A 27,082-nucleotide genomic window follows, 5' to 3' on the forward strand; every position below is an offset into this window, starting at 1 on the left:
AGCACTTGCCTGTGAAGCCTAAGGACCCCAGTTTGAGGCTCGGTTCCCCAGGTCCCATGTTAGCCAGATGCACAAGGGGGCGCACGCGTCTGGAGTTCGTTTGCAGAGGCTGGAAGCCCTGGCGCGCCCATTCTCTCTCTCTCCCTCTATTTGTCTTTCTCTCTGTGTCTGTCGCTCTCAAATAAATAAATAAATAAATAATGTAAAAAAAAACAAAACAGTTAGGGCAATACTATCTGAGGAACATCACCTGGGGTTGTCCTCTGGCCTCCACATGCATTCCTGAACACATGCATTTGCACCTGCACGCACATGAATACACACACACAGAAATTGAGAAAAAAAGAGGAAACTTCAAGACTCATGAGCTTAATGAGCATTTTTCATTTTTAATCCAAAGCAAAGCTTCCCCCTGAATTCTCCCCTTCAGGCTGCAGCAGCACAGTTCGGTTTTCCACTCGTGGACTGGCCCCAAGGGGACTCACATCCCGGTCTTGTGTCCCGGCCTGAACTGTGAGCCAGCTTTCCCAAGGCAGAGGTCTCTGCAGTAAAAGGAGGTGCTGTAACTGCTCCCCACTCCTGTTAGTCACTAGAATCTCCTAAGGGGCTGGTTGGGGTTTGGGTGCCTAAAAGTGTCCATATCTATCCTCTTTTCTCCCCATTCTCCATGCTGATTTAGTAGTTTCTAGATGATTCCCAGGTATGGTGTAACTAAGCCTAGTTGGAAAGCCCTTGTCTGGGTCAACTCTGTTTCTGACCCTAAGGGACTGTTTTAAAGTCAATGTGGCCATGGACAGGCATATCCTAACTAGACACCGTGGCTCAGTGTTAGAACTGGCAGAGGGGCTCACCACAGGATATTTGTAATTCACCTGTATTTTGACTACAGCCCATTACACAAATCAGGTATCAAATTTTACACTATAGCGTTATGCTGACACAGATCTTGGAGTATTTGGGATTTGGGGATTGAATTTGGTTAGCCTGTACTATGGGGCTCCTGCTTCTGGGTGATAATAAGTGTACCTGCATTGAGTTTTCCTTCATAGTTTATAAGTTGTGTTCATATAAGATTTAGTTTAGCCCTCATAGCTGTTCTGTGAAGTCAGTCCAGAATTGTCAAACCTGTAGAACTGACTCAGTCTCAGCATGTAAGAGGTTTACACAGGTTGGTGTTGGAAGATAAAACTCAGATTTTTTTTTTTTTTACCCTAAATTTGTATTCCATTCATTCACATGAACCTGTGTGGGCAGGGGACATAGAGAGGAAGGAAAATGCTACAGAGGGTTATTATAAAGTTCAAAAGTCCTGGCATGTGCTGAGCACTGGACGCTGGCTAGTAGCCTGGAGGGGTCCATGGGAGAGTCAGGTCTAAAGCATCAAGCACGGGATGGAAATGGGGTCTAGACTCCGGTAAGGTAAGCAGGGAGCATAGCACATAAAAGGACACTCATTGTCAAGGTCTCACAGATCAGCCCTAGAGAGGGAGCCCGCTGCATACACCCTACATGCCTTGCTTACTTCACTCAAGGCCTGTCCCCAAGCATAGGCAAAGACCCTGCATTTGTTGCATTGTATTAATGAGTCCTTGCCTCTCTGATACCCTCTTTACAGAGTGGACTTGAGGCTTTACTTAATGTGTCTTGAAGAAGCCACCAGTGTGTGTGTGTGTTAATTTTATTTGTTAGAGAGAGAAAGAAAGAGTCACAGAGAGAGAATGGGTGTGTCAGGGCCTCCAGCCACTGTAAACAAACTCCAGACCCATGTGCCCCCTCGTGCATCTGGCTTATGTACGTCCTGGGGAATTGAACCCAGGTCCTTTAGCTTTGCAGGCAAGTGCCTTCATGCCTTCACAGTTAAGCCATCTCTCCAGCCCTACAAGGTGTTGTCATTGAATGTCTAAGAGAAAAAAAAAAAAAGTTATCTTTCTGAAGAGAAGCTGCAAATTATCCTTGTGTGTGTGTGTGTGCACGCGTGTATGCAAATGCACGTGCAGGCAGAGAACAGTCTCAGATATTTTTCCTGGGGAAGCATCCACCTTTTTTTTTTTTTTTTTTTTTTGAGGCAGCTTCCCTTACTGGCCCACAGCTCACCAAAACGCTACACTAGCTGGCCAGCAAGCCCCTGGGATCTGCCTGTGCCCACTTCCCTAGCATCGGGATTCCAGGCATGCACCCCTCCCCCACAGCCAGTTTTGTTTGCATAGATTCTGAGGATTTGAACCCAAGCCCTCCCGCTTGGAAGGCAAACACTTTAACCAGCTGAGCCATCTTCCCAGCCCTGCAGCTGAGTCTTAAAGAGATGTTTATAGCCTGACCTATTTCTCCCAGCTGATGAGGGACTGGATTCCCAGCCCCTGTGCAAATCCAGATGTCTGAGAAGGATAAAAATCTTAACTCCTCATAGTTCTCACAGGGCCTGAGGAGCTGAAGGAGCGCATGCCTGGCCTGGAAGCAGTTGTCTTGGGGAGGTGTCCAGAGTTGCCATCTGCATTCACGGCATCTAAAATATGTCTGCGTGAAGACTTTCCCTGTGGGAACATTGTGCCCTGTGGGTGACTTGTTGGGCTATCCCTCCACTAATGAGGATAGGTAAATCATGCCACTTTACTACCAGGCTGCCTGTAGAAGCAGTATCTTCTTTTTCCTTCTCATAACGAAGCACATTTTTTGTTGGGATCATATCCAGCTGGCTGGCTTGGGCATAGCTGCATTTCAGGCATATTGGCTGGTGCTCCTCCAAGAAATAAATTTGCACCGGAAGGCAGCAAGGAAAAGGAGTAAGGAAAAGGAATGAAATTGCTGGAATAACCTTAAGGGTAATGTCTTTCTGTCTCTAGGCGCCCGTTCCCACCAGGAGACCGAGTCACGTTCAATGGGAGAGACTGTCTTTGTCAACTCTGTGCTCAGCCGATGTCTTCCAGTCCCAAAGAAGCCACCTGCTCCAGCAGTAAGTGCCCTGGGGACCAATTACACAAACACCTTTGTAGTTCATAGGAGGCATGCATGCCTTCCTTTATAAGAAACTTTGCTGGCTATAAGCCACAGCTAGTCCTACCCAGGAAATTTTCCATGGAAAAGCATGTAGCTTCATAAAGTGTTCACTAAAATACAGGCCTGGACAAGCATCTTCCTTATGGCAGAGATGCAAATGGAATTGGACATCAAACTGCCCATTTGGGGGTTGGAGAGATAGCTTAGCAGTTAAGACATTTGCCTGCAAATCCGGAGGACTCCAGTTCAATTCCCCAGGACCCACGTAAGCCAGATGCACAAGGCGGCGCATGCATTTGGAGTTTGTTTTCACTGGCTAGAAGCCCTGCTGTGTCACAGTCATGCATTTTCATTCTTTCTGTCTCTCCCTCCTTTCCTCTCAAAAAAATATAAATAAAATATTTAAAATATATATATTAAAAAATAAAATGTTAAGGGCTGGAGAGACAGCTTAGTGGTTAAGCGCTTGCCTGTGAAGCCTGAGGACCCAGGTTTGAGGCTCGATTTCCCAGGACCCACGTTAGCCAGATGCACAAGGGGGCGCACGCGTCTGGAGTTCAGTTTGCAGTGGCTGGAGGCCCTGGCGCGCCCATTCTTCCTCTCTCTCTCTATCTGCCTCTTTCTCTCCCTGTCTGTTGCTCTCAAATAAGTAAAAATAAACAACAAAAAAATTTAAAAAAAAAATAAAGTGTTAAAAACATAAAATATTTTTACAAACTGTCCATTTTGATAGTCTGTGATGGAGGGATAGTTAGGAAACCTTACATTGGAACTCCGGCTGCATACGAGTTAACTTGTTCCTGACAAAAGAAAATTTTGACTCATAGTTCAGAGAGATGCAGTCCATCTCTTTCTCCTTTTCCCCTTTTTATTCAGCCCAGGACTCCTACCCATGGGTTGATGCCACGCACTTTCAGGGTGGATCTTTCCTCACCACGTATTCCTCTGTGGAAATGCCCTCATAGACACACCCAGAGGTGCGTCTCCTAGGTGATTGCAAATCCAGCCAAGTTGACAATGAAGACTCGCCATCCGGGCGTGTCTGTGGTCGTGGGAGTGGAGGTGGGAGAACTTGTGCCTGCAGTGCAAATGGGTGTGACTTCTACTTATCCTTAAATATGTCTTTATTCATCTGGAAGGGTTACAGCGTTTGTTCATCTGAAGCTACGTTTCATTCTTCAGAGGGAGACATGCCCCAGATCAAGGCAATCAGGAAGCTTTTTTTTTTTTTTTTTTTTTTTTTTTAGTGAGAACATGTAGACAAATGTGCACAGAAAAATGTCTAAAATGTAAAGAAAACAAAAGCAGAGAACAGGGGCTGCTTTACAGGAGCAAACAGAGAAGGTCTCTCTTATAATATGGTGCCTAAGAAAAGATTTGAAGAAAGCACTCTCCATATATCAGAAGGGTTCACATTCTTAGACAAAGCCTCTATCCTGTTAGACTCCAAAAGATCCCCCAATAGCGAACAGATGTACTTTCTTCTAATAAACATGCTGGAAATAACACTGAGCATATCAGTTAGTAACTTTTTTTTAAAAAAATATTTTATTCTATTTATTCATTTGAGAGAAAGAGAGAGAATGGGCATGCCAGAGCCTCCAGCCACTGCAAACTGGCTTATGTGGGTCCTGAGGAATTGAACCTGGGTCCTTTGGCTTAGTAGGCAAACTCCTTAACCACTAAGCAATCCTTCCAGCCCCACAGTTAGTAACTTTTATGAGGTAATATATTTGAGCACTGGGGACCAAGTAAGAAAGCTCTTTCCTGGGTCATCAGGAGATAGATCCAGAGTTTGTCACTGTCTCTGTGGATTTTGCCAATCCTTGGGAGACCTGGAATAAATAAATCCCTGTTAAGCTCTGTGGGTCCAAATAGCTAAAACTGAGATAATCTGTGTCTCTCCTGGAAACTTGATGAAATGTATATCAATGAATCCAAATATTCCCAGTAAAGTAGACTTCTACTGGTTAAAAATAAGAGTGGCTGGGCATGGTGGCACACGCCTTTAATCCCAGCACTCAGGAGGCAGAGGTAGGAGGATCACTGTGAGTTCAAGGCCAGCCTGAGACTACATAGTGAATTCCAGGTCAGCCTGAGCTAGAGTGAGACTCTACCTCAAAAAAAAAATTAATAATAATAATAATAATAATAGTAATAAGAGTAATAAGAGTGTTTGGGGGCTGGAGAGATGGCTTAGTGGTTAAGGAGCTTGCCTGTGAAGCCTGAGGACCCAGGTTTGCTTTCCCAGGACCCACGTAAGCCAGTTGCACAAGGTGGTACAAGCATCTGGAATTTGTTTGCAGTGGCTAGAGGACCTAGTCCACCAGCCTCTCTCAAATAAATACAAATACAAAAGTTTATATGAAAAAAAGAGAATTTTTTTATTTTTTATTTTTTTATTTTTTTTTGGTTTTTCGAGGTAGGGTCTCACTCTGGTCCAGGCTGACCTGGAATTAACTCTGTAGTCTCAGGGTGGCCTTGAACTCACGGCGATCCTCCTACCTCTGCCTCCCGAGTGCTGGGATTAAAGGCGTGCGCCACCACGCCCGGCTTGAGAATGTTTTGACCCAAGCATTTGCACAGAAATTGGATTCTGACATTGGGAAGAAAGAAGAAAACGCGTGTGTTAGTGCATCGTATTCGTCACGAGTGGCTGGATCCTGAGCTTGGGCGGCAGCAGCCTGGGGAGGACACCCAGTAGACCACAAGGCACGATCCTAGACCTGTAGTCCTTCACACTACCCTGCCTCAAGCACGCGAGAAACAGCCCCACATTGCTGGGGAGGTGACCTGGGGTAGGAATGGTCACCCTATCCTTTGGTAGAGCTGGCTTTGAAATAGTTACTAACACCCTTGAAGGAATTCCTCTGCTTAAGATAAAGAGGGTTTTCTGAGTGCCTGCATGACAGCTGTAGCAGATGCTCATGCCAGTAAGGCTTGTCATGGGAGTGGCCATGTCCCTTAGTCTGACTGATTATTTTGATTAGGTGGGGAAATTGAGACCCAAGGGCATATTTAAAGTCACACAGGCTCTCTTAATGATAAGGTGGAATCAGGTGCCAGTGCTTTGACCTCTGGACTTTTGTTTTCTGTTTGGTTGTATCTAATGCTCCTGGTGGTTTATTTATTTATTTTATTTTAGAGAAACAATTGGTGTGGCCGGGCTTTAGCCACTGCAGTCGAACTCTAGATGCTTCCCCCACCTAGTGGGCATGTACGACCTTGCGCTTGTCTTGCCTTTGTGCTTCTGGCTGACGTGGGATCTGGAGAGAGATCGAACATGGGTCCTTAGGCTTTGCAGGCAAGCACCTTAACCGCTAAGCCATCTCTCCAGCCCGCTCCTGGTGGTTTAGTTTAAGGACAGAAACAGATTCTTCTAAAGGGCTTCCAGCCCCCTCAGGCCATGCCACTTGGTAGCTTCTTTAGTCATAGCCCCACCAAAATGATTCTTTTTTTTTTTTTTTCTTTTTCCAGACCGGATCTGTGTAGCCCAGGCTGGTTTTGAACTCACTATTTAGCCAGAGACAAACTCCTGATCTTCCTGCCTGTACCTCCCAAGTGCTGGAATGATGGGCATGTACCACCATACCTAGCTGATTCTAATTTTTATTCTATTGTCTATAAAAATGTCTGAAAGTGTCATGATTCAGGCTGGGAAGATACAGTTGGTAGAGTGCTGGCCTAGCATGCACAAAACTATGGTTTAATCCCCAGCACTACATAAAGCAAAAACCATAGAACAGGCCTGAAGTCCCAGCAATTGGGCGATGCTTGCAGGAGGCTAGAAATTCAAGGTCATCTTGTCTACACAGCAAGGTCATTCAGCCTGAGCTACATAAGACCTTATCTCTTTTTTTTAATTGATTTGATTTTTTTTTTTTTAAGATTTATTTTACTTATTTCTTTGAGACAGAGCACGAGAGAAAGAGAGCGAGAGAGTGAGAATAGGCATGCCAGGGCCTCTAGCCACTGAATACAGACTTCCAACGCTTGCGCTACCATGTGCATCTGGCTTATGTGGGAGCTAGAGAATGGAACCTGGGCCCTTTGGCTTCACAGGCATGCACCTTGTTGCAGTCCAGTTCGCATTGCTGGTAGAAATCACCCAACTAAGAGCAGCTTCTGGGAAAAAGAGTTTTATTTTGGCTTACAGGCTTGAGGGGAAGCTCCACGATGGCAGGGGAAAACGATGGCATGAGCAGAGGGTGGACATCACCCCCTGGCCAATATAAGATGGACCATAGCAACAGAAGAGTGTGCCAAACACTGGCATGGGGAAACTGGCTATAAAGCCCATAAGCCCGCCCCCAACAATACACTCCCTCCAGAAGGCATTAATTCCCAAATATCTATCAGCTGGGAACCTAACATTCAGAACACCTAAGTTTATGGGGGACACCTGAATCAAACCACGACACACCTTAACCGCTAAGCCATCTCTCCAACCCAAGACCCTATCTCAAAAAGAAAAAAAAAGAAGAAAGAAGAGAGCAAAAACGGAAAGGAAGAAAATAAAATTCAAGCATTATTTTGGCAATTTATATATGATAATATAAAATATATTCTATTTTTATATGACATATGTTGAATACATAAAAACTGTAATTACATGTGAATACATAGTCTAATACATTATAGTTAATCCTAGCTTTAACAAATACTGCTTATGTACAAATTGTTGAGTCAAATTATATTTTCTCCTCAGTTTACAGTGGATGAAACTCCATTTCTCTGCAACTAATTTGATCAAAGCATTTTCATTTTTAAGAAACACTTATCTATCTAGGGAAGAAAGGCATTTATAGGGTGTGTGGGTGTCTATAAAGAAAAGAGAGCTCTTACATGTGGATACACATATGCAAAATACCCAAACTAAGCAGGCTTGCAAATACTAGCGTGAGGGGAATTTTCAGCAAATTACTGAAATTCACTGGAGCATAATTAGAAAAAATTTCATTGTTATTTGTATTTCCCAAGAAATGTCCTCCACTTCGAAACTATCCTGGTATGTTTAAATGCCTATTTTTATGAGAACAAATGACTTCTTAAACTTTGTGGGGAGGCTTCCTAAGTAGAAGCAGATCGTGACCTCTGCTTAGTGTGAAATTTCCTTGATAACACGCACAGCATCTGTGATACACATTAGAGTCAAAGATTCTCTTCTGAAACAAGTTTGATGCTCTGAGCCACAGTTACATTTCACATTCTGTCGTCGGTTTTTCATAATCACTGAATAGGAGACAAAGACCCCACGAGAGCAAAGGGGGAAAAAAAAAAAGCAGGGAAGGATGACAAGCAGACGTCAGGGATGCAAGGAAAGTTTTCCAGAACCCTGTCCCCGGGGAACTCAGAATAGGAATAGAGAGCAGGGTTTCTGCTTGTCTGTGTAGTTCTGGTTTGGGAAGAGCATACACACACCGGTCCCTGTCCTCGGCTCTTCCTTCTGCCTTAAAGTGAGCCGGCTTATCCTTACCTCTAGCTTATGTCATATGTTGCAGGCACGTGTGTGCAGATGTGCATGCCCCACGCACACATGTGCAGAGGCGGAAGGAAGATGTCAGGTGTCCTCCTCTGTCACTTTGCATTATTTCCCCGAGACAAGGTCCGTCGCTGAATCTGAAGCTCCCTATTTTTCAGCTAGACTGGCTGACCAGAGAGCACCACACCAGCAATCCTCCTGTCTCCACCTTTTCAACGCTAGGGTTATAGGCATGTAGGAACATGTCTGGCTTCCTATGTGAATGCTGGGGATAGGACTCAGGTCTTCATGCTTGCACAGCAAGTGCTCTTATCCACCCAGCTGTCTCCCCAGCCCTTCTCATTTATTTTCTAAGCACCCTCATAATACTTAGGGTGTACCCAGCATGCTACTTTATTGCCCCAAATTACTTACAATGCAATTTCAATTCAATAAGCAGCCGACATGATTTCAAATGGAGATAGTGGTAAAAAGCACCCGTGGGATTATGAGGAACATTAATTAAAGCGCTTCATTAGCTGATTCATGCTTTTAAAAAACTGAACCAGAAGGCCTGTGCTCCAGCAGAAGGTTAAATGCCCCATTCTCCAGTCCACTCCATCCTTCTGCATTTACTAGTTAATGGAAAATAGGATCCCCATGGGTTAAGAAGTCCTTTGAGGGAGAAGTCTCTGGGTGACACCCCGGCACGTAGGGAATTGGGTTCGGATTGTCATTTCCCCCACGGCTCCTGTCTAGTTCATACACCCGAGCAGGAGTGGGATGCTGCCTACTTCAAAGCGTGTCTGACTAGCGTCTGGTTGCACGCGGTTCCGTGGCTTGACATGAGAAATGCCTACACACGAATACATCCAAGCCCACCTTTCCCTTTCCCTCCTCTACACAAGCCACCTGATAGAGCATCATCTCTATTCTAGTTGCACTTGGAACTCCCACAGGTGGTAGGACGCATGCTCTCGTTGGACTGAGTTTAAATCATTTCAGGTACAGTCGTGAGCATGTTGCCAAGGGGAAGATGTTGCCAATTATTTTACTTTTTAAAAATTTGTGTGTGCACATGCACGTCCGTGCATGGGAGCGCACATGTCGTGGTATACACGTGGAGGTCAGAGGAAAACCTTAGAGCGTCAGTTCTCTCTTTCTAACTTCTGTTGAGACTGTCCCTCTTGCTGTCGTTTTATTGGGGGGAAACGCCAGTCCAGTCTGGATTCTCCTGTCTCCGTTTCCTGTTGCCATGGTCATGCTGCGATTACAGATACATGAGCCACTGTGCATCCAGCTTTACATGGGCCCCAGGGATTTGAACTCAGGCCAACAGGCTTGCAAAGAAAGCTCCTTTAAGTGCTGAACCATACCACCATCCCAATGATTTTACTTTTCCATTTGGGGCAGTAGCTCTTTGTAGTTGATAATACTGATTTATCATTAGGTTCTCCCTTAAAGCATCATTTGCAGGTTGAGTGGGATTTGTCAGCCAAGGCACCTAACGAAAGGTGAACTATGCCACTTCTAGCGGCTTCTATCCATCCTCATCCTCCATTTTGTTATCTGTAGAATGGGCTGGTAAAAGCTACATTCAATTAGGTGTGGTGGTACACATCTTAGGTAGAAAGATTGCTGTGAGTTTCAGGTCAGCCTGGGCTAGAGTGAAACCCTACATTGACAAAAAAAAAAAAAAAGAAAAAGAAAAAAAAGAAAAGAGCTACATTCCTTTTAGGGCTAAGTTAGAATTCTTGTTGCATAAAGCTTACTAACACTATTAATGATAACTTTTAAAAAACTGTTTTATTTATTTATTCAAGAGAGAGAGAGAGGGAGAGAGAGAGAGAGGGAGGGAGAATGGGAGTGGGCATGCCAGGTCCTCCCACCACTGCAAATGAACTCCAGATGTGTGCTCCACCTTGTGCAGCTGGCTTACATGGGTGCTGGGGAATTGAACCTGGGTCCTTAGGCTTTGCAGGCAAGCACCTTAACCACTAAGCCATCTCTCCAAACCTAATGATAACTTATTATGCAGGCAGTATTTCTGATTTTTTTAGGATGTCTGTCTCCATTTTTATAAGCCCACTTTTCTTAATCTACGCTTTTGTCTTCTGCTATTCATGATGGCTATCTTTATTCATGAGGTGTTTTCTACCAACATACAACCCACCAAGATGGGAACACATGTATACCTATAGCCCTTGGGTTGTTGGAGTTTGGTTCACAGCAATGTGTTTCATGGCTGAATATCCCAAAATAGACCCTTGTCCCCTCCCTTAGCTGCATTCTTTCTGAAGTACAGAGTGCAGGAAGGCTTGGCACAGCTGTTAACGAGCATGTGATCTGCACAGGATGTTGGCTGGTTCTAATACTAGGTCTCACTATGTGCTCTTGAGAACACATTGTCTCTGTATCTCCATTTCTTTTCTTAAAAAATAAGAAACAACCATTTCTTTCCCATTGTGCTGTGGAGATGAGTGTAAGCAGAGAACTTCAGTGACTCATGCCCGGCATGGTGCGCACCCCTGTCATCCTGGTGCTGGGAGGTGGACACAGGTGGACCTGGAGCTCACTAACCAGCCAGTTTAGCCTAACTGGTGAGCTCCAGGCTAGTGAGAGACCCTGTCCCAAAAAGATGTGACAGCAGCCGGGTGTGGTGGCGCACGCCTTTAATCCCAGCACTTGGGAGGCAGAGGTAGGAGGATCACCATGAGTTCAAGGCCACCCTGAGACTACATAGTTAATTCCAGGTCAGCCTGGACTAGAGTGAGACCTTGCCTTGAAAAACCAAAAAAAATAAAAAAAAAAAGATGTGACAGCAAACCTGAGGAACGATACCTGAGGTTCTCCTCTGACCTTCCATGTATACACACATGTTCACACCACTCACACACACACACGTTCTCTGGCTTCCCATGCATACATATGTGTGCATATCACACGCACACATACTCATTCCTCTGGCCTCCCATGCATACATACATGTGCACATCACCCCCCCACACACACACACAGATTCACGCACATAATGAGTACATGTGAGTGCTTGCCAAAAGCTGTGACCCAGAGCTGCCCAGAATCAGAAAGCAAAGAAGACAAGGCCTCTTGTGATGGTTATGAGTGTGGGATCCTAACTTACAAGTTTCTGAGTTTGAATCCTGGTCCTGCCTCCCCCCAGCCCTTAAGTCCCTGGGAAGCTATTGGATATATCAGACCCTAGCTGCTTCATCTGAAAATAGCTCCTCCAGGGATTCAGTTTGACGCTGCAGTCCCAGTGAGCAAAGGGAACCCGAGGAGCAGAGGCTTTGGTAGTCTATGTCCCGAGAAGGGACCTTGTAATAGAATGAAGTCTAGGTAGGTCTTGAGGAGGCTGACAACATGGAGTTCCTAAGGATTATTTTTAATCTACAGGATGACAAAATGAAAACGATATTCTAGAAAGATCAGTGTGTGCTGTTGATAGTGAGGTACAAAATCAGGGACATTGAGTGAGGGATCCGGGTTGGGGACACATGGATGATTGTGGTTATAGCAATGGCTGTGAGAAAAGGTGTGACTTACGTGCATCAAAGGGCCTTGTTAAAGGGAGATACAGGTTGCTACTCCTTGATTCACACACACACACACACACACACACACACACACACACAAATCCCCACTTCATTGGATCCCTGCTAAGTATACTGTGCTAGGCACTAGCTAAGTTCTTTCACACTCAGTCAGCATGTTGCGTCACTAGCATACACTTATCTGATGTGTGGGTGCAAAATCCAGGTAGTGATGGGCTGCATTTTAATTGTTTGTGTGTCCACTTCTGCTCCCAAGATAATGAAAGTAAGCCCCCATTGAGGTTATGTAAGGCCTTGAATAGAAAGTCCCGGATAAATCATCTGAAAATTGAGCCAGAGCTTTTCTCTGTTTCAAAACTAATTTTAGTCTTCCCTTGTTGGATGGCTTAAGTGTTTCCTGTAAAGCCATACAGACATTACAGGAGGGTACAAGGAAGGAGATTGTTTACAACGCCACCTGAAGTCCCATCACCAAGAGATCTCTTAAGGAACACGTTCAGGACCCTCATTCTGGATTTTTCTCTGAGTGCTGTAGCCATGGGAACAATCACAGACTTGTACGATTCTTCCCCTAACATTTTGTTTGCGTGTCTTCTTCTCAGAAGCCATATATCCTCAGAATCCCACAAAAGGCCGAGAGCTTTAAACTTGCGTGGGCGCCTCGGCAGTCTTGGGCTGCGTCCTGGGCTCAGCTCTCTTTGCCTCCTGATGCGACGGTCATTGCTACACAGCCCCGCTAGTTTCTGTAACGCTTGTCCCTCCCCCAGTCCCTGAGCTGCTTAACATGATGACTTGTGTTTGGGCTTCTGTGCGTATGGTCAACATGCAGAAATGCTTACGTGGTGAGTGGGTCGGTGAGCGAGGGGACTTTGGCCCTCATGTCCCAGTGGGGGGCTCTCACTGCGCTCGGACTTGTGTGTTTATTGAGATGACGCAGGTTTAACCTGAGTGCATGAGAAGTGAGGCGTATTAGCATATTTAAAGTCATTTTCTTTTTGACATGTTCACACATGTACGTATTGTACTTTTACATTTTTATTAAATATTTTATTTATTTATTTGAGAGAGAGAGAGAGACAGAATGGGTGCACCAGGGCCTCTGGCCACTGCAAACGAACTCCAGATGCATGCACCACCATTGCATCTGCCTTATGTGGGTCCTGGGGCATTGAACCTGGGTCCTTTGGCTGTGCAGGCAAGTGTCTTAACCACTAAGCCATCTCTCCAGCCCAACTTTTTATTTTATTTTATTTTTTATTCTTGAGGCAGAGTCTCACTCTAATCCAGGATGGCTTTGAACTTAGCAATCCTATCTCAGCCTCCACAGTGCTGGGATTAACGGCATGTACCATCCCAGCTGGCTTGTATATAAATGCCTTTTAATCATATTCCTCTATCATCCTTTTTTTAAAAATTTTATTTTGTTTTTTTTTTGTTGTTGTTGTTGTTTTATTTATTTGAGAGAGACAGAGAGGGACAGAAAGGCAGATAGAGAGAGGAAGAGAGAATGGGCACGCCAGGGCCTCCAGCCACTGCAAACGAACTCCAGATGCGTGCGCTCCCTTGTGCATCTGGCTAACATGGGTCCTGGTGAGTCAAGCCTTGAACCGGGGTCCTTAGGCTTCACAGGCAACTGCTTAACTGCTAAGCCATCTCTCCAGCCCTCTATCATCCTCTTGTTCCCCTTCCAGTCCTGCTAAACCCCTTCTTCTTCCCAACTACACCCCTCCTGCATTCATGTCTTTTTTTTTTTTTGATCCCCTGTGATAAATCAGGGTTACTGGCAGGGTGGGCATTGTTTATGAGACTATGGACAACTTACCCCTGGCCATGTCACTGAAGGAGAGAAGGAAAATTATTCTTACCATGTGAAAACAATATTTTTTTATTATTTAAAATCAAGTATCTTTAAAGCAATGCAATGCTAATTTCACAAAATAAAATAGATGCCCATTACAGAGCGAAGGCTGCTCTTCCTGTGACCTCCAGTCGGGAGTATTGGTCACATGAGGAAAGTACCGAAACTGACATCCTACCTTTTTTTTTATTTCCTGTCTTTGAGCTGATATTTGTTAATGAGTTCTGAACTCAAGAAGCTGACGGAGGACCCAAGTACGATTTCCTCTTTGGCAAGAAGGAAAGAAGGACCCGTGTAGTGCTGGTAGCAATGGCCTGTTAAAGATTCACAGCCTCACTGGGTTAAAGTTTACATAGAAATTAGGGAAAATGTGCTCAAGAGCAAAGCTTCTGGGCATGATGTTTTGTATTAAGGTGAAACTCACGCTCTGTGAATTAGCCATTTTTAAGTAACTATTTCAGTGGTTTCTAGGGCATTCACAGTGTTGCCTGGCTACCAGCTCTGGATACCCTCACCCTCACAGAAAGCCTTAATTCCCATCCCTTAAGCAAGTGTTCAAATTCCACTCTTCTTCCAGTTTATGACAACTTCTAATCGACTTTCTGTCTGCATGGATTTATATAGTCGGATTATTGTCATTCATTCATTCATCCAGTCTCAGGATTGCATGTAGGCTAGACTTGCTGTGTAGCCCAGGAAAGTCTTGAATTTCTGATCCTCTTGCTTCCCAGTCTGGGATTACAGGTTTGCTCACCACCCCCAGTTTACGCAGTGCTGGGGATCAAACTCAGGGCTCTCGTACCAGCTGAGCTACATTTCCAGCACCCCTTCTGGATATTTTCTATAAATTAAATCATGCTGTTTATTAGTTACCTTCTCATTGCTGGGACCAAACACCTGACAGAAATCAATTTAAGGGAGCAGGGTTTCTTTTGGTCTACAGTTCAGATCCGGGTCTGTTGTGGCAGGGCGGGCATGGTGGTGGGAGCTTGAAGCAGCGCTGGTCACATTCAGCCCAGCGAGGAAGCAGAGAGCATTGTGGCCGCCGCTCAGCCAGCTCTCTCCTTTCTGTGCAGTCCAGGACCCCAGCCTGTGGGATGTGCTGCCCACGGCCGAGGTGGGTCTTCATACTTTAGTTAATCTCACCAAGTTAAGTCCTCATAGGTGGCTCTATGTCCTGTCAAAAACTTACCGTGTGTATCAGACACCTACATCATCACCCCATTCTAAGCCAACATGGGTAACTCAGCCTTCCAAGGCTTATTATCTGAACCAGTTATTTCACCCAGTCTTGAATCAGTGGCAGGTCTGCAAGCCATTCCTGGCCATCCTAATGATGATTAGCAAGAACGTACCAGACTTCCAGAGCTTCTGGGTTGCAGGAAGCCCACAGCAGGATTTCTTCTCTGGTCATCACCGGCGTTAATCACGGGGTTCCTGCTTCAATAAATGCTTAGTAAATGAATCAAGAGGGAAGAATTCCTGTCGGCCAAATAGGAGAGAACCACACCCAATGCTGGGGTTAAGGAAGAGAGTTCACCTTGAATACCTCATGGCACTTCTGTGGCATTCCATGGGCACTGGCTTAAGGGATTTGAATTGGAAGTTTGAAAGGTATGATTGGTCTATATGAAACTGTGACTAACTTAAGTACAACTCTGCTCACTTATCACACATGGAAGAAAGGTAGGTAATTGTGCCAATTCAATTTCAGAGGATTTAGGGTGCCGGCTGCTGCCAGGCCTGTCCTCAAGTGCCCCGATAAAGATTGATGTTCTGTGATGACCCATGAAAATGTGTTTGCTGTGCTGTGTTATTTTTCCAAGGACAACAAAAAGCCCCACTTAAAATAGCCAGAAGCTGCCCTGGCTTGTGAGGTTTCCATCGTGGCCATCAAGACAGAAAAGGGAGCAACTGACCTCAGCGGGGACATGGTTGGTCATCATGGAAAGTCTAGTTCAGGGTTATAAACTCAGGCACCACATAAGCCTTTCAAAATCATTCCGAGTCATTTTTAGCATCTGTGATTAAACTGTCACATTGAGACCCCTTTGCATAGAGTAGGTACTCAATGTACCTAGGAAAGTTCTTACTCCCCATTCACTATTTATTTTCTGATCTTGCAGTACTTTTCTGGTTAATGGCAGTATCCTATCTACAAGTTAAAAACTTTGAAAAATAGTTTTTTAAAGCTGGGCGTGGTGACGCACGCCTTTAATCCCAGCACTCAGGAGGCAGAGGTAGGAGGATCACTGTGAGTTCGAGGCTACCCTTGAGACTACATGGTGAATTCCAGATCAGCCTGGGCTAGAGCGAGACCCTACCTTGAAAAACAAGACAACATTAAATTAAAGTAACTTTTAATATTTTATTTATTCATTCATTCGTTCATTTGAGAGTGAGAGAGAAAGAGAATATGGGCATGCCAGAGACTCCTGCCACTGCCAAAGAACTCCAGATTCATGTGCCACTTCAGGTGCCTGGCTTTACATGGGCATTTGGAAAATGCCTCCAGGCTTTGCAAACAAGCATCTTTAATTGCTGAGCTCTCTCTCTGGCCCTGAAAAGTAATTCTTGAGAAGTGCTTAGTCCCACAAACACATGCATTAAGTCTGTGTGTGCTTTACTCTGTCCTTTGTTGTTTGGGAGCTTATCTGCTCCTTCCTTCTTATTATTTTTATTTTGAGACAGGGTCTTATATACATGGCCCAAGCTAGTCTGGAATGCTAGAACTCATGATACTCCTGTTTCCCTCTCAAGTGGTGGGATTACAGGTGGGTGCTACCCAGCCTGGCATTCTTACAAGGATCCCATACCCATGGTATGTGCTAAGACATACTAAGAAAGGAAACTGTGGACTCATTTGTTTAAATAGAAACCATGGACTGGGACCAGTCATTAGTTGTCAACTCCTAAGTGTCTAATTTGGGACCTGGCAGCATTCAATAATCTGGATGAAGAAGAAGGTCAACGGTCGACAATGTCCACTTGTTAGACTGACGCAGCAATTAGTGATGGAGCCTTTTAGTCATGGAAAGATTTCTAAAACCCTGATCATTTGTACCTTGAAGATGTTTGAATTATAGGCCAGTACTAACTAACTTACAAAAAAAAAAAAAAAAGAAAGAAAAAAGAGTCTGAGTTTCTTAATTCATGTTTCTCAAAGCCAGGGGCCTAGGAAGACCAGGTTGGAAATTTAGATGCAAGTGGACATTGAAAGCCTGGGAACAGGTTACAACTGACATTTGGACCCGTATGGAGGATGGAGCCCTAGCCGATGAGAGCTTTCTATCCTATATAGAGAAGGCTATCACTATTCTAACAGTTACCCCCATGAAGGAGTCCATGTGGAAGAGGCCAATGTGACTTGTGTTTTAACCTTGCAGCATCTAATCCATGCACAGAGCACCCTTGTGTTTCCTCTTCCTCCCTGGGGAGGGGTGTTCTCTCGTATGCTTCTATCATCATCCCATAACAGAGGGGAGTCCTGACTGAGGGGTGGCTCAGCAGGTGCAGCGCTTGCTAGGCAAGCGTGAGGACCAGCATTCAGACCCCCAGAAACTTCTTAACATCCTGACATGGCGGTAGGTCCCTATAACCCCAGCACTGGGGAGGCAGGGACAGAAGGATGCCTGGTGCTTGCTAGCTAGCCGAGCTGATTTAGTGAACTCCAAGTTCAGTGAGAGACCTTGTCTCAAAAACTAAGATGAAGCCAGGCGTGGTGGTGCACACCTTTAATCCCAGTACTCGGGAGGCAGAGGTAGGAGGATCACCGTGAGTTCGAGGTCACCCTGAGACTACATAGTGAATTCCAGGTTAGCCTGGGCTAGAATGAGACCCTACCTCAAAAAACCAAAACAAAACAAAAGCTGAGATGGAGAGTGATTGAGGAAGGTACCTGATTTTGATCTCTGGCCTTCACATGTATATGTATGCACTTATACACGCATGAACACACAAACATGTACACACATAAAATGAATGAATAAATAAGTAAATGGGTTAATCCCTGTTTTGCTGGAATAATTGAATGACAAGATATCACTAAATTAGGGCCTTAAGTTCTTCACACCCTAGGATTTAAATTTGTATCTTTTTTCTTTAAACTTCTCAGCTTGAGTCCTGCCCAAGCCAAAGTACCTCTAGCTAATAGCATATTAAAATGATGTTTTATGGAATTTCCAAAGTCTTATTCTACTTTCTATTAGTAGCAACGTAAATTTAGCCATAAATCTATTTGACAACTTTGTTCACAACAAATGCTATTTATTATTTTTTTTTAATCTTATTGTTAAAAAAAAAGTTTCCAGGAAAGTCTACATTTTCTAGAATATGTCTAGGGAACAGTTTCAATACTGAATGTTGACTTTTAATAATTCTTATGTTGAAAATATTTGCCATAAAGGACGGGCCTAGTCTGACTTTTTTCAAAATCCCTGTGGACAGTCTGTAACACCTTGGTGTCTCAGCAATTGGTTAGATGAATAGTTTCCCTTGAAGCTTTTCTTGAGGTGAGTATATGTAATGTAGAACTTAAATACACCCAGAAAAGGCCTGCGACAGAGTTCAACATGCCTTCATGACCAAAGAGGCAAATGCCAGAGAAACACACCCATGACTGGAGGTTTCTGGAAATTGTAAGGCCCAACTACATGTGCATTTGAGAACAGAAACTTGGCCTCTTGGCTAACTTGCCACCGTTTGGCTGTGGACATGGGACAAGCCTGAGGTCTACTCTGGGATTTATTTTCCTGTTTGTAAAATGAACCATCTGTACCAAGTGGTCTCTAAAGTCCATGTGCTTCTCAGATGTCCCCTGGTAATCCCTGTTCTCCCCGGGGTGGAAAGAGATAACTGAGGCGTAAGACCTTTCCAAGCTGTATGAAACAAGATGTTGATCCCATGATCGTGATTATGAAGTTAGCAAGAAACCAAAATATCTTCCCCAGAGACTGACAGTGGGTCTTCAACTGTTTTGTTTCTTTTAATAATAAGATGTCATAGATTATTGCCAGGACAGCAGCCACTGCGTGCTTACTGTGTGGTCACACGTAATCCCCTTGACAGCCTGGGAAGGTAGGCCTTGCTGACGGACCCAGCGTACAAGCGAAGACACCGAAGCGCAGGAGTTGCCCCAGAGACCGTGTCAGAGCTGGAACTTCACTTGAGTTCTCTGAATCCAGAGCCCTTAACTGCTATGCATTGCCTAATTAGTTTATAGAGTAGACCGAAAGGGACAGCAGAGATGGCTTAGCCATTGAAGCACTTGCCTGCAAAGCCAGAGGACCCATGTTCAACTCCCCTGAGCCCACGTTAGCCAGATGCACAAACGTGAGGAGAGGCAAGGTCGCACATGCCCACTAGGTGGCGCAAGAGGCTGGAGTTTGATTTCAGTGGCCGAGGCCCTGGTGCACCAATTCTCTCTCTCTCTAAAGATAAAAATAAAATAGACCAAACCATGAGGGGGCAAAACAGCAGTCTGGAAGTAGGAGGTTGTCCTCTTCCTTGCAAGACAATCTGAGCCTCTCGCAGCAGAGGGGAGGGAAATCTCACCCCCGGCTGGGTGAGTATTTCCACTTGGCTCTCATCTTCCAACGTCTCATTCACAGGTAGGTAAGCGTTCAGGGTAGGTAGAAAGTCCTAGCAGGATGTTCTTAGCACCCATCTTTAGAAGATGGAGTAATTCTCAGTGTTGTCTTTGGCTCTGATGCTTTTACCCGGAAATTCTGAGCTCTCAGAAGTACCCCATCATGTGTTTTGGGAGCTTTGATCCTCAGTGGGTAGATGATCAGAATGGTAGTCATCACCGCCGTGAGCGATTCTGAGCGTGTCCACAGCAGCAGGCCTGAGAAATTCGGGGTGAGTGCCTTCTCTCTGACACGTCTGCACCCCCAGAGGTGACACAGGACAAGTTACTGCACTAAGGCTTCTCCCTTGCCTGCCATCAAGATGGTTCCAAGCAGCTTTCTGCCTTCCACATCCAACATGCCCAAGACGTTTTCTTCATGAACTCCTCCAAGCTATAGTGCCCTCAAGTCTCAACACCTCAAAAACCCTAACAAACCTCATTAAAGATTTTCAGAGGTTGAAGAGAGGGCTCAGTAGTTTAAAGCACTTGTTTGCACCACAACACACTTTAAAGCCAGACACAAAGTGGCACATGTGTCTGGAGTTTGTAGTAGCAAAAGACTCTGGCAAACCCTTATACACACTTTCTCTATCTTTCCTCCCCCCCAAACCCCCGTGTGTGCTTGGAAATAAATATTTTTCTTAAAAGGAAACAAGCTTTCTTGGGTTCATATTCATGAGTGGTTCTGACTATGTCCTAAGAAATCAGGCCTGAGGAGGTTGGGATGAGTGGGAAGTTCACTAGAGTCCTGTGACTCTGTGTTCTTCATATTTCACACCACCTGTTTGGCCCTCACTTTTCCCAACTGGAAAATTCTAGAAAGGTAGAAGTCATTTCCGGGAGAATACAGACATCCAGGTTGATGGGACCACAGGTGCTTCCAACGTCAGGGCATCTCTCTTAGGAACACCAGTTTCCTTCCCAAGAAGCATATGTCTTCTTCAAAACCTAAGTCCTTCTGAAGCCCAGATGTCTGTGGCCCTCGGCCAAGAAGAATTAGACCTATTAAAGGAGACAGGCAGGATCTCTGTTGTTAAGGATATTTACTGCCTTTGAACCAAGTGATATAAAAAATGGAGCCAGGTGTTCGCTTGGCTGGTAGTTGAACTTGGTTGTGAGTAGCCAGATCTCTGCCCTTGTTCTGGCTCTTGGCATCAAGAGTGAAAGGTTGAGGCCAAGTGTTTAAGGCTGGGACTTTGGTCTTCTCTTCTCCCATGTGGTAATGATTCTTCCTGGGTGGAACGCTTGTGGGTTGTTGGTGGACTTTACCTCCTGGATGCTGCTCCATGTTCACCTGTTTCTGAGCGACCATCATCCCGGTCCCCTCACCAGCCTTCTATATTAGTCAGGAGCTGGTGAAAGGCTTCTCTCAGGAGCTGAAACCCATGAAGGTGAGAGCCAGGCATTCTGTTCTTCATGGAAGGGCTTAGTGGGAATGAGTGAGCGAGTATGGGGACAACCCGACGTAAATCTTTTGGCAGCATCATGTCCACTTTCCCCAGTATGATGTCAAGCTCAAGCAAAGGCCATGGCTTTGTCCACAGAGGAACAGGTATCTGTTCTGGAATATACCAGAAGAGGAGATCCAGCTGATGTAGGGTGACATGATCTTACAAAGGGGACAGTCTCTGGTGATTTGTTAGTCGTGTCTTACGGATTAGGACAAAGGAAGTTTAACCCCAGCTTCTCCTTCCAGCTTGTTCTTGTAGCTGGCTGCCTTGAGCATTAACCCCTGGATGACCTGGACTATATGTTTGTTTGGGAGACACTGGGCATGGGGGACCATGATGCCTGTGACATCAGAGGGCTTCCAGACTTCAGGGCTTCTTAGCTAGGAAGGTTGTGCAAGCTAAATGGTGCTATGTGTGGTATCTGATCTGGGTCAGAGAAAGCCGTCAGTGCAGGTGACTATTACTGAGTTGTCTTACTTTCTTCTTTCTTTTTTCTTTTTCTTTTCTTTCTTTCTTTCTTTTTTTTTTTTTTTTTTTGAGGTAAGATCTCACTCTAGTTCAGGCTGACCTGGAATTCACCATGTAGTCTCAGGGTGGCCTTGAACTTGTGTACCTTCGTTTTCTTTTGTAGCCCTGATATGGGTGGACACTAAGGGGCTTGTAAAGAAGACATGACGGGCACTGTGGAGATTGCTAGTGGTTAAAGATGCTTGCTTACAAAGCCTGCCAGCCTGGGTTCAATTCCCTAGTACCCACATAAAGCCAGACACCCAACGTGGTGCATGCATCTGGAGTTCGTTTGCAGTAGAAAGAGTTTCTGGCTTGCCTATTTCTGTCTTATTCTCTCTCATAGATATTTTTTTTTAAGACAGGAAGAAAGCATGACTGTGAGTCAAGAACCCTGAATTGGGGTCCTACCTCTGCCCCTTTCCAAGGAAGGGGGCAACCCATCAAGCGGATCACTTGTACTGTTCTTTGAATTATGTGAAACACTATCTCTCTTCTTCATAACAAGTTAGAAAGTGACTCTTGTCTGTATTCAGATGAACGAAAGAAAGTTCAGAAAACCATTACTTGCCCAAGTTTTTGTGACTCCAAGGCCCATGTCTTTACCTCCTTTAGCCACCCTTTGCATTTCTGCAGAGTTGACCGTGGACAACTCTGGCAGCTTCCCTGACCCTAGCTAGCAGCCTCCATTTGTACAAGTGAAAAGTCATCTCTGAAATGTATCTAGGTTCACTCAGTTGACCAGAATCTCCCTTATTTGAATCTTTGCTGCCACCCACTGGCAATGATCTGAACAGTTCAACTTGAATTAAAAATTGTTCATTTTATCCTGGAAGGGATCAAACTATGGAGACAGAGAAAAAGACCAGAGGTCTGCAGGAGCTAGGGGGGAGCGGGGCATGAGTAGGTGGAGCAAAGAGAATTCTTAGGTTGGGAAGCTGCGCTGTGATAATACTGCGTAATGTCATGCACCTGTCCAGATCGGTTCTAAATCTCTGTGTTAACTGTGGACACTGGGTGGTAACGCTGTGTCATTGTGCATTTATCAGTGTATCAGGGGCGCCATTCTGGTGGGTGATACTGAGAGCAAGGGAAGCCGAACCTTTGGGTAAGGGACATGGGAAACATCTGCACCTCTGGCTCCATTTTCTGTGAACCTACAACCGCTTAAAAAATAATTATTTCCAGGCTGGAGAGATGGTTCAGCAATTAAAGCCACTTGCTTGCAAAGCCTAACAGCCTGGTTCAGTTCCCCAGTAGCCACATAAAGCAGATGCTCAAAGTGGTGCATGCTTCTGGAATTTGTTTCAGTGGCAAGAGGCCCTGGCACATCCATTTATATCCCCCCTTGCAAATAATAAATAACTTTTTGAAAAAATAATATTTGGGGCTGGAGAGATAGATGGCTTAGCAGTAAAGGTATTTGTATGCAAAGACAAAGGATCCAGGTTTGATTACCCAGGACCCTCATAAGCTAGATGCACAAAGTGGCACATGCATCAGAAGTTCGTTTTCAGCAGCTAAAGGCCCTGGCATATCCACTCTCTCTTTCTCTCTTTGCCTCTTCCTGTCTTTCAAATAAATAAACAATAATAATAATAATAATAATAATAATTTATTCCTTTTTAAAACTGTCTATCTTAAGTCCACACTATATTCTTGCAATTTAAAAAATATGTGTTTTAAAACAAATATCATGGCAGTCCATTTTTATTTTCATCTAGAATTACCAGATGCGAGCAGTATTTGTAATAGTTTTGATGAGATGTTGGGTTACCTTTTAAAGAAAATGCATAGTACTTTATGACCATTGGCTTACTTTAAGAAATTCTAACGTGGGCTGCGGAGATGCTCAGTGGAGAGAGAACTCCCTGCTACCTGGCCTGAACACCCGAGTTCAGATTCCCCGGGTCCCACATACGCTGGAGGCTGTGGTGGGTTCCTGTAGTCCCAGTGTACCTAACGGTGAGAGAGGGGCAGAGAAGGAGGACTCTCTGAAAGCTCACCAGTGGAATCGGAGGTGAGGGCCATCTGGAAGTTGTCTTTAGAACTGCACATGTGTCATGACGTGTATGCTCCAACACTTTTTTAATAAAAAAAGAAATTTGATTGTGATATATTTAGAACTTACTTGGAAGCCCAACAGACTAGGCTTTTTTTAAGCAAGAGAGAGAGAGAGGAGTGAGGGAGAATTGACATGCTCTGGCCTCCAGTCGCTGTAATTGAACTCGGGACGTTTGCGCCCCCTAGTGTGCATATGCGACACTGTGTGCTTGCTTTACATTGTGTGTGTGGCTCACGTGGATTTGGAGAGTATAACATGAGGCCTTAGTCTTGGCAAGTAGGTGCCTTAGCCACTAGGCCATCTCTCCAGCCCATTTTCTTTTAAAAGATTTTTTTTTTACTTTATAAATGCTTATTTACTCATTTTTGTATACAAATGGTGCAAGAAAACATAGCAGATGGTAAGAAAAAATAAAGTCTTCCTCCACAAAGGGAAGTTTTTTTTAAGAGTTTCTGCACTTTTTTGCCAGAACTGTTCTATTCTGGGAGAACACACACACGCTCCCTTCTTTACTAGTTTTCGATGAATGAGCTTATGCTGCAAGTTCTGCTTTACAGCTTGCTGTGTTCGCTTCATCTATTTTAGACAAGCTTCCATATCTGCACAGAAACTTAGCTCATCCCTTGCCGTAGTGCGTGGTTTTCCATTGTTGACCGTGCTGTGGCTACTTTAGCTACTCCATGTAGGATATTTTAGTTCCTATTGTTACAGAAATGTTCCAGCCCTGGGCATGGTGGTACACACCTTTAATTTCAGCACTCGAAAGGCTGAAGTAGGAGGATGGCTATGAGTTTGAGGCCAGCCTGAGACTAATTCCAGGTTATCCTGGGCTAGAGCAAGACCCTACCTCAAAAAACAAAAGCTAAAACAAAAACAAAAAAAGCTCCAGGGTTCCACGCACTTTTGCAAACATGTTTGTAGTGTAAAATTTTTAGATAGAAAATTTCTTGGTTTAAGGTATGTTTGTGCCTCCTGAGCAAGATGACCCGAGACTCCCTATGGTCAAAGAAGCAGGATAGCTTAAGCAGAGTACTGGGAGCCATCTCTGAATGACGGGGGGGGGGTTGTTTTGGGAGGTTGGGGCATGTTCTGAATAACTCTGTGGAGGCTGTGGGGCGTAGGAGCGGCGCTGGGTGATGCTATCAAAGTGGGAGCTGGTGGGTCCTTGGGTAGCTTCAGTTTCTCTGGGAGGAGAGAGCAATTAAACGTGGGTTAGAGTGTGCTTGGCAAAGGAGCGACAGTCACAGATATGGTCGGGAGAGAGGGCTGTTCAGTCACTGTCTGAACAGTGAGGCCTAGTCTGTCTCCTGTTGAACATAGCCACAGAACGGCCATGCCTCATTCGACACTGCCTCATTCTGTGGCTGTTGTCTTTGTGCTTGGGGCATCATGGCCGGCCAACCTGTAGATAGTATCTTCTTTGCTCTTCCCTTCCCTTCCCTTCCCTTCCCTTCCCTTCCCTTCCCTTCCCTTCCCTTCCCTTCCCTTCCCTTCCCTTCCCTTCCCTTCCCTTCCCTTCCCTTCCCTTCCCTTCCCTTCCCTTCCCTTCCCTTCCCTTCCCTTCCCTTCCCTTCCCTTCCCTTCCCTCCCCTCCCCTCCCCTCCCCTCCCCTCCCCTCCCCTCCCCTCCCCTCCCCTCCCCTTCTCTCCTCTTCTCTTCTCAGTTACATGGATTGTGAATGTTTGTTGCTTTCCAAATAATGTGCACCCATTTCCTTTCTTCTGGGTTTAAATATATATATCATCTTCCCTAACACAACAAAGCGTGTGGTAATCAGAATGATAATGACAATGGTAATAGTGAATGTTATAACAGAGCCACTTCTACTGTGCAGGACCAGGCCATCCAATTCCAACTCCCATTCTTTACTGAGCCTTTGAGAGGTCCAGGGGCAGTTTAAAGCTAAGGCATTAAGAGCCATTTATTTCATGATGGCATATATCTTTGAAAGGCTGGTTTAGGTTGATAAGCAAGTACAATCCCACTTACAAAGATGAGATTTATGGGCTGTGTTCCAGAAACCGCATAGCAGGCGCTGAGCATGGCACCCTGCATACATGTTAGCTATTCACACACTCCTCCAATTAATAAAGTCCAGTGACCACTTCCTTCAACCACAGCCAAGATGCTAGAATTAAATTATCACAGGCTGGGGAGATGGCTCAGTGGTTAAAGGCACTTGCTTGCAAAGCCTGCCAGCCACCGATCAGTTTCCCAGCAACCATGTAAAGCCAGACACAAAATAAGTGGTGAAATTTGTTTGCAGCGGCAAGAAGCCCTGACATGCACATGCAAACAAATAAATATATTTTTTTTAGGAAAAGATGATGACATCAAAATAAAAGAGACTGATTGAGAGGAGGAAGGAATATGATGGAGAATGGAGTTGCAAAGGGGAAAGTGGGGGGTGGGGTGGGAATTACCATGGCTTACTGTCTATAATTATGAAAGTTGTCAATTAAAAAATAGAAAAAAAAATTCTTTGGGTCATCTGGACCCCCAGAGGCACCTAATCCCCATGGGACTACGAGATGAAGGACGTTTCTCCACTTGAATCCTCTGAGGCCCAAGCAGCTGTCCCGCTCCATGAGGACAAGTCATGCGAGACTTGCTGGGGAAGGTTTTGTGCAGGAAAATAAAATGGAAAGAGCCAGTACCTAAGGACATAGTGGTTGAGCGTGTTGGGGGACGGGGAGCGGAGGGGACCCCTCCCCACTGGCACTGAGCACGGTGACCGCGAAGTGACATCTGGGCGCTGCTCTCTTTCAGACTGCGCTGGCTGCGGAAGGGACATCAAGAACGGGCAGGCGCTGCTGGCTCTGGACAAGCAGTGGCACCTGGGCTGCTTCAAGTGCAAGTCCTGCGGGAAGGTCCTCACGGGCGAGTACATCAGCAAGTACGGCTGGGCTGCGCGGGGACGGGGGACGGGGACAGGGCCTGTGCTGTGTGCTGGCCTGCGGAGGCCCTGCCTAAGCAGAGGGGGCCGCCCCCCCTCCCCACTCACACACACTGAGGGTGTTCCTATCCTGGGGTCATTATGAACATTTTGCTCTAAAAATTGTTTGATGTTATTACTCAGCTTTTGCCATGCGGCTGCTATAAACTGAATGAAATAATTGTTGCCCAATGTGATAATTAACAGAGCTGACATAAGGCTGTATTCCACCTTGTAGCCAGTCAAGTGTCTGGTAATTTTCCTTTTGGTATTGTTTCCTATGTGAGGCTCATGTGCTTTTCTTCTCTAGGTCTTTAGTTCTCCCCTCAAACACACAAGGCCTAGACACTGAGCCCACAGGACCAGGGTACCGAGCAGCCTGCCAGGGAGCGGGCTCACGTTGGAGTCAGCTCTGGTAGTGGTACAGTTAAGCAAATCCATGGAGCTTGGGAATTTTTGTCTTTAATGCACCCTACCAAAGAGGGAGACTATGCCATTTTATATCTTTTTATACTTTTTTAAACCTTGCAATCCAAAAGCTGAGAATGTAGCTCATTCATCTCAGGTGTACAAGGTCCTGAGTTGCATCTCAAGAACTGCCACGATAATA

The 27,082-nt window shown here is 45.1% G+C and overlaps 1 protein-coding gene across 8 annotated transcripts in view; it reads left to right on the forward strand.

The window, feature by feature from the left end:
• Positions 1–27,082, forward strand: part of Ablim1 (actin binding LIM protein 1) — a 355,181-nt gene that overhangs the window by 213,142 nt on the left and 114,957 nt on the right. For all 8 annotated transcript variants that reach the window (XM_045150609.1, XM_045150714.1, XM_045150663.1 and 5 more), the window contains exons 4-5: positions 2,841–2,950; positions 26,307–26,433. In XM_045150609.1, the coding sequence (XP_045006544.1) occupies positions 2,841–2,950; positions 26,307–26,433 (237 nt within the window). The remainder of the gene's footprint in view (positions 1–2,840; positions 2,951–26,306; positions 26,434–27,082) is intronic.

The sequence above is a fragment of the Jaculus jaculus genome, chromosome 1 (genome assembly GCF_020740685.1).
Source record: "Jaculus jaculus isolate mJacJac1 chromosome 1, mJacJac1.mat.Y.cur, whole genome shotgun sequence".
Lineage (NCBI taxonomy): Eukaryota > Metazoa > Chordata > Mammalia > Rodentia > Dipodidae > Jaculus > Jaculus jaculus.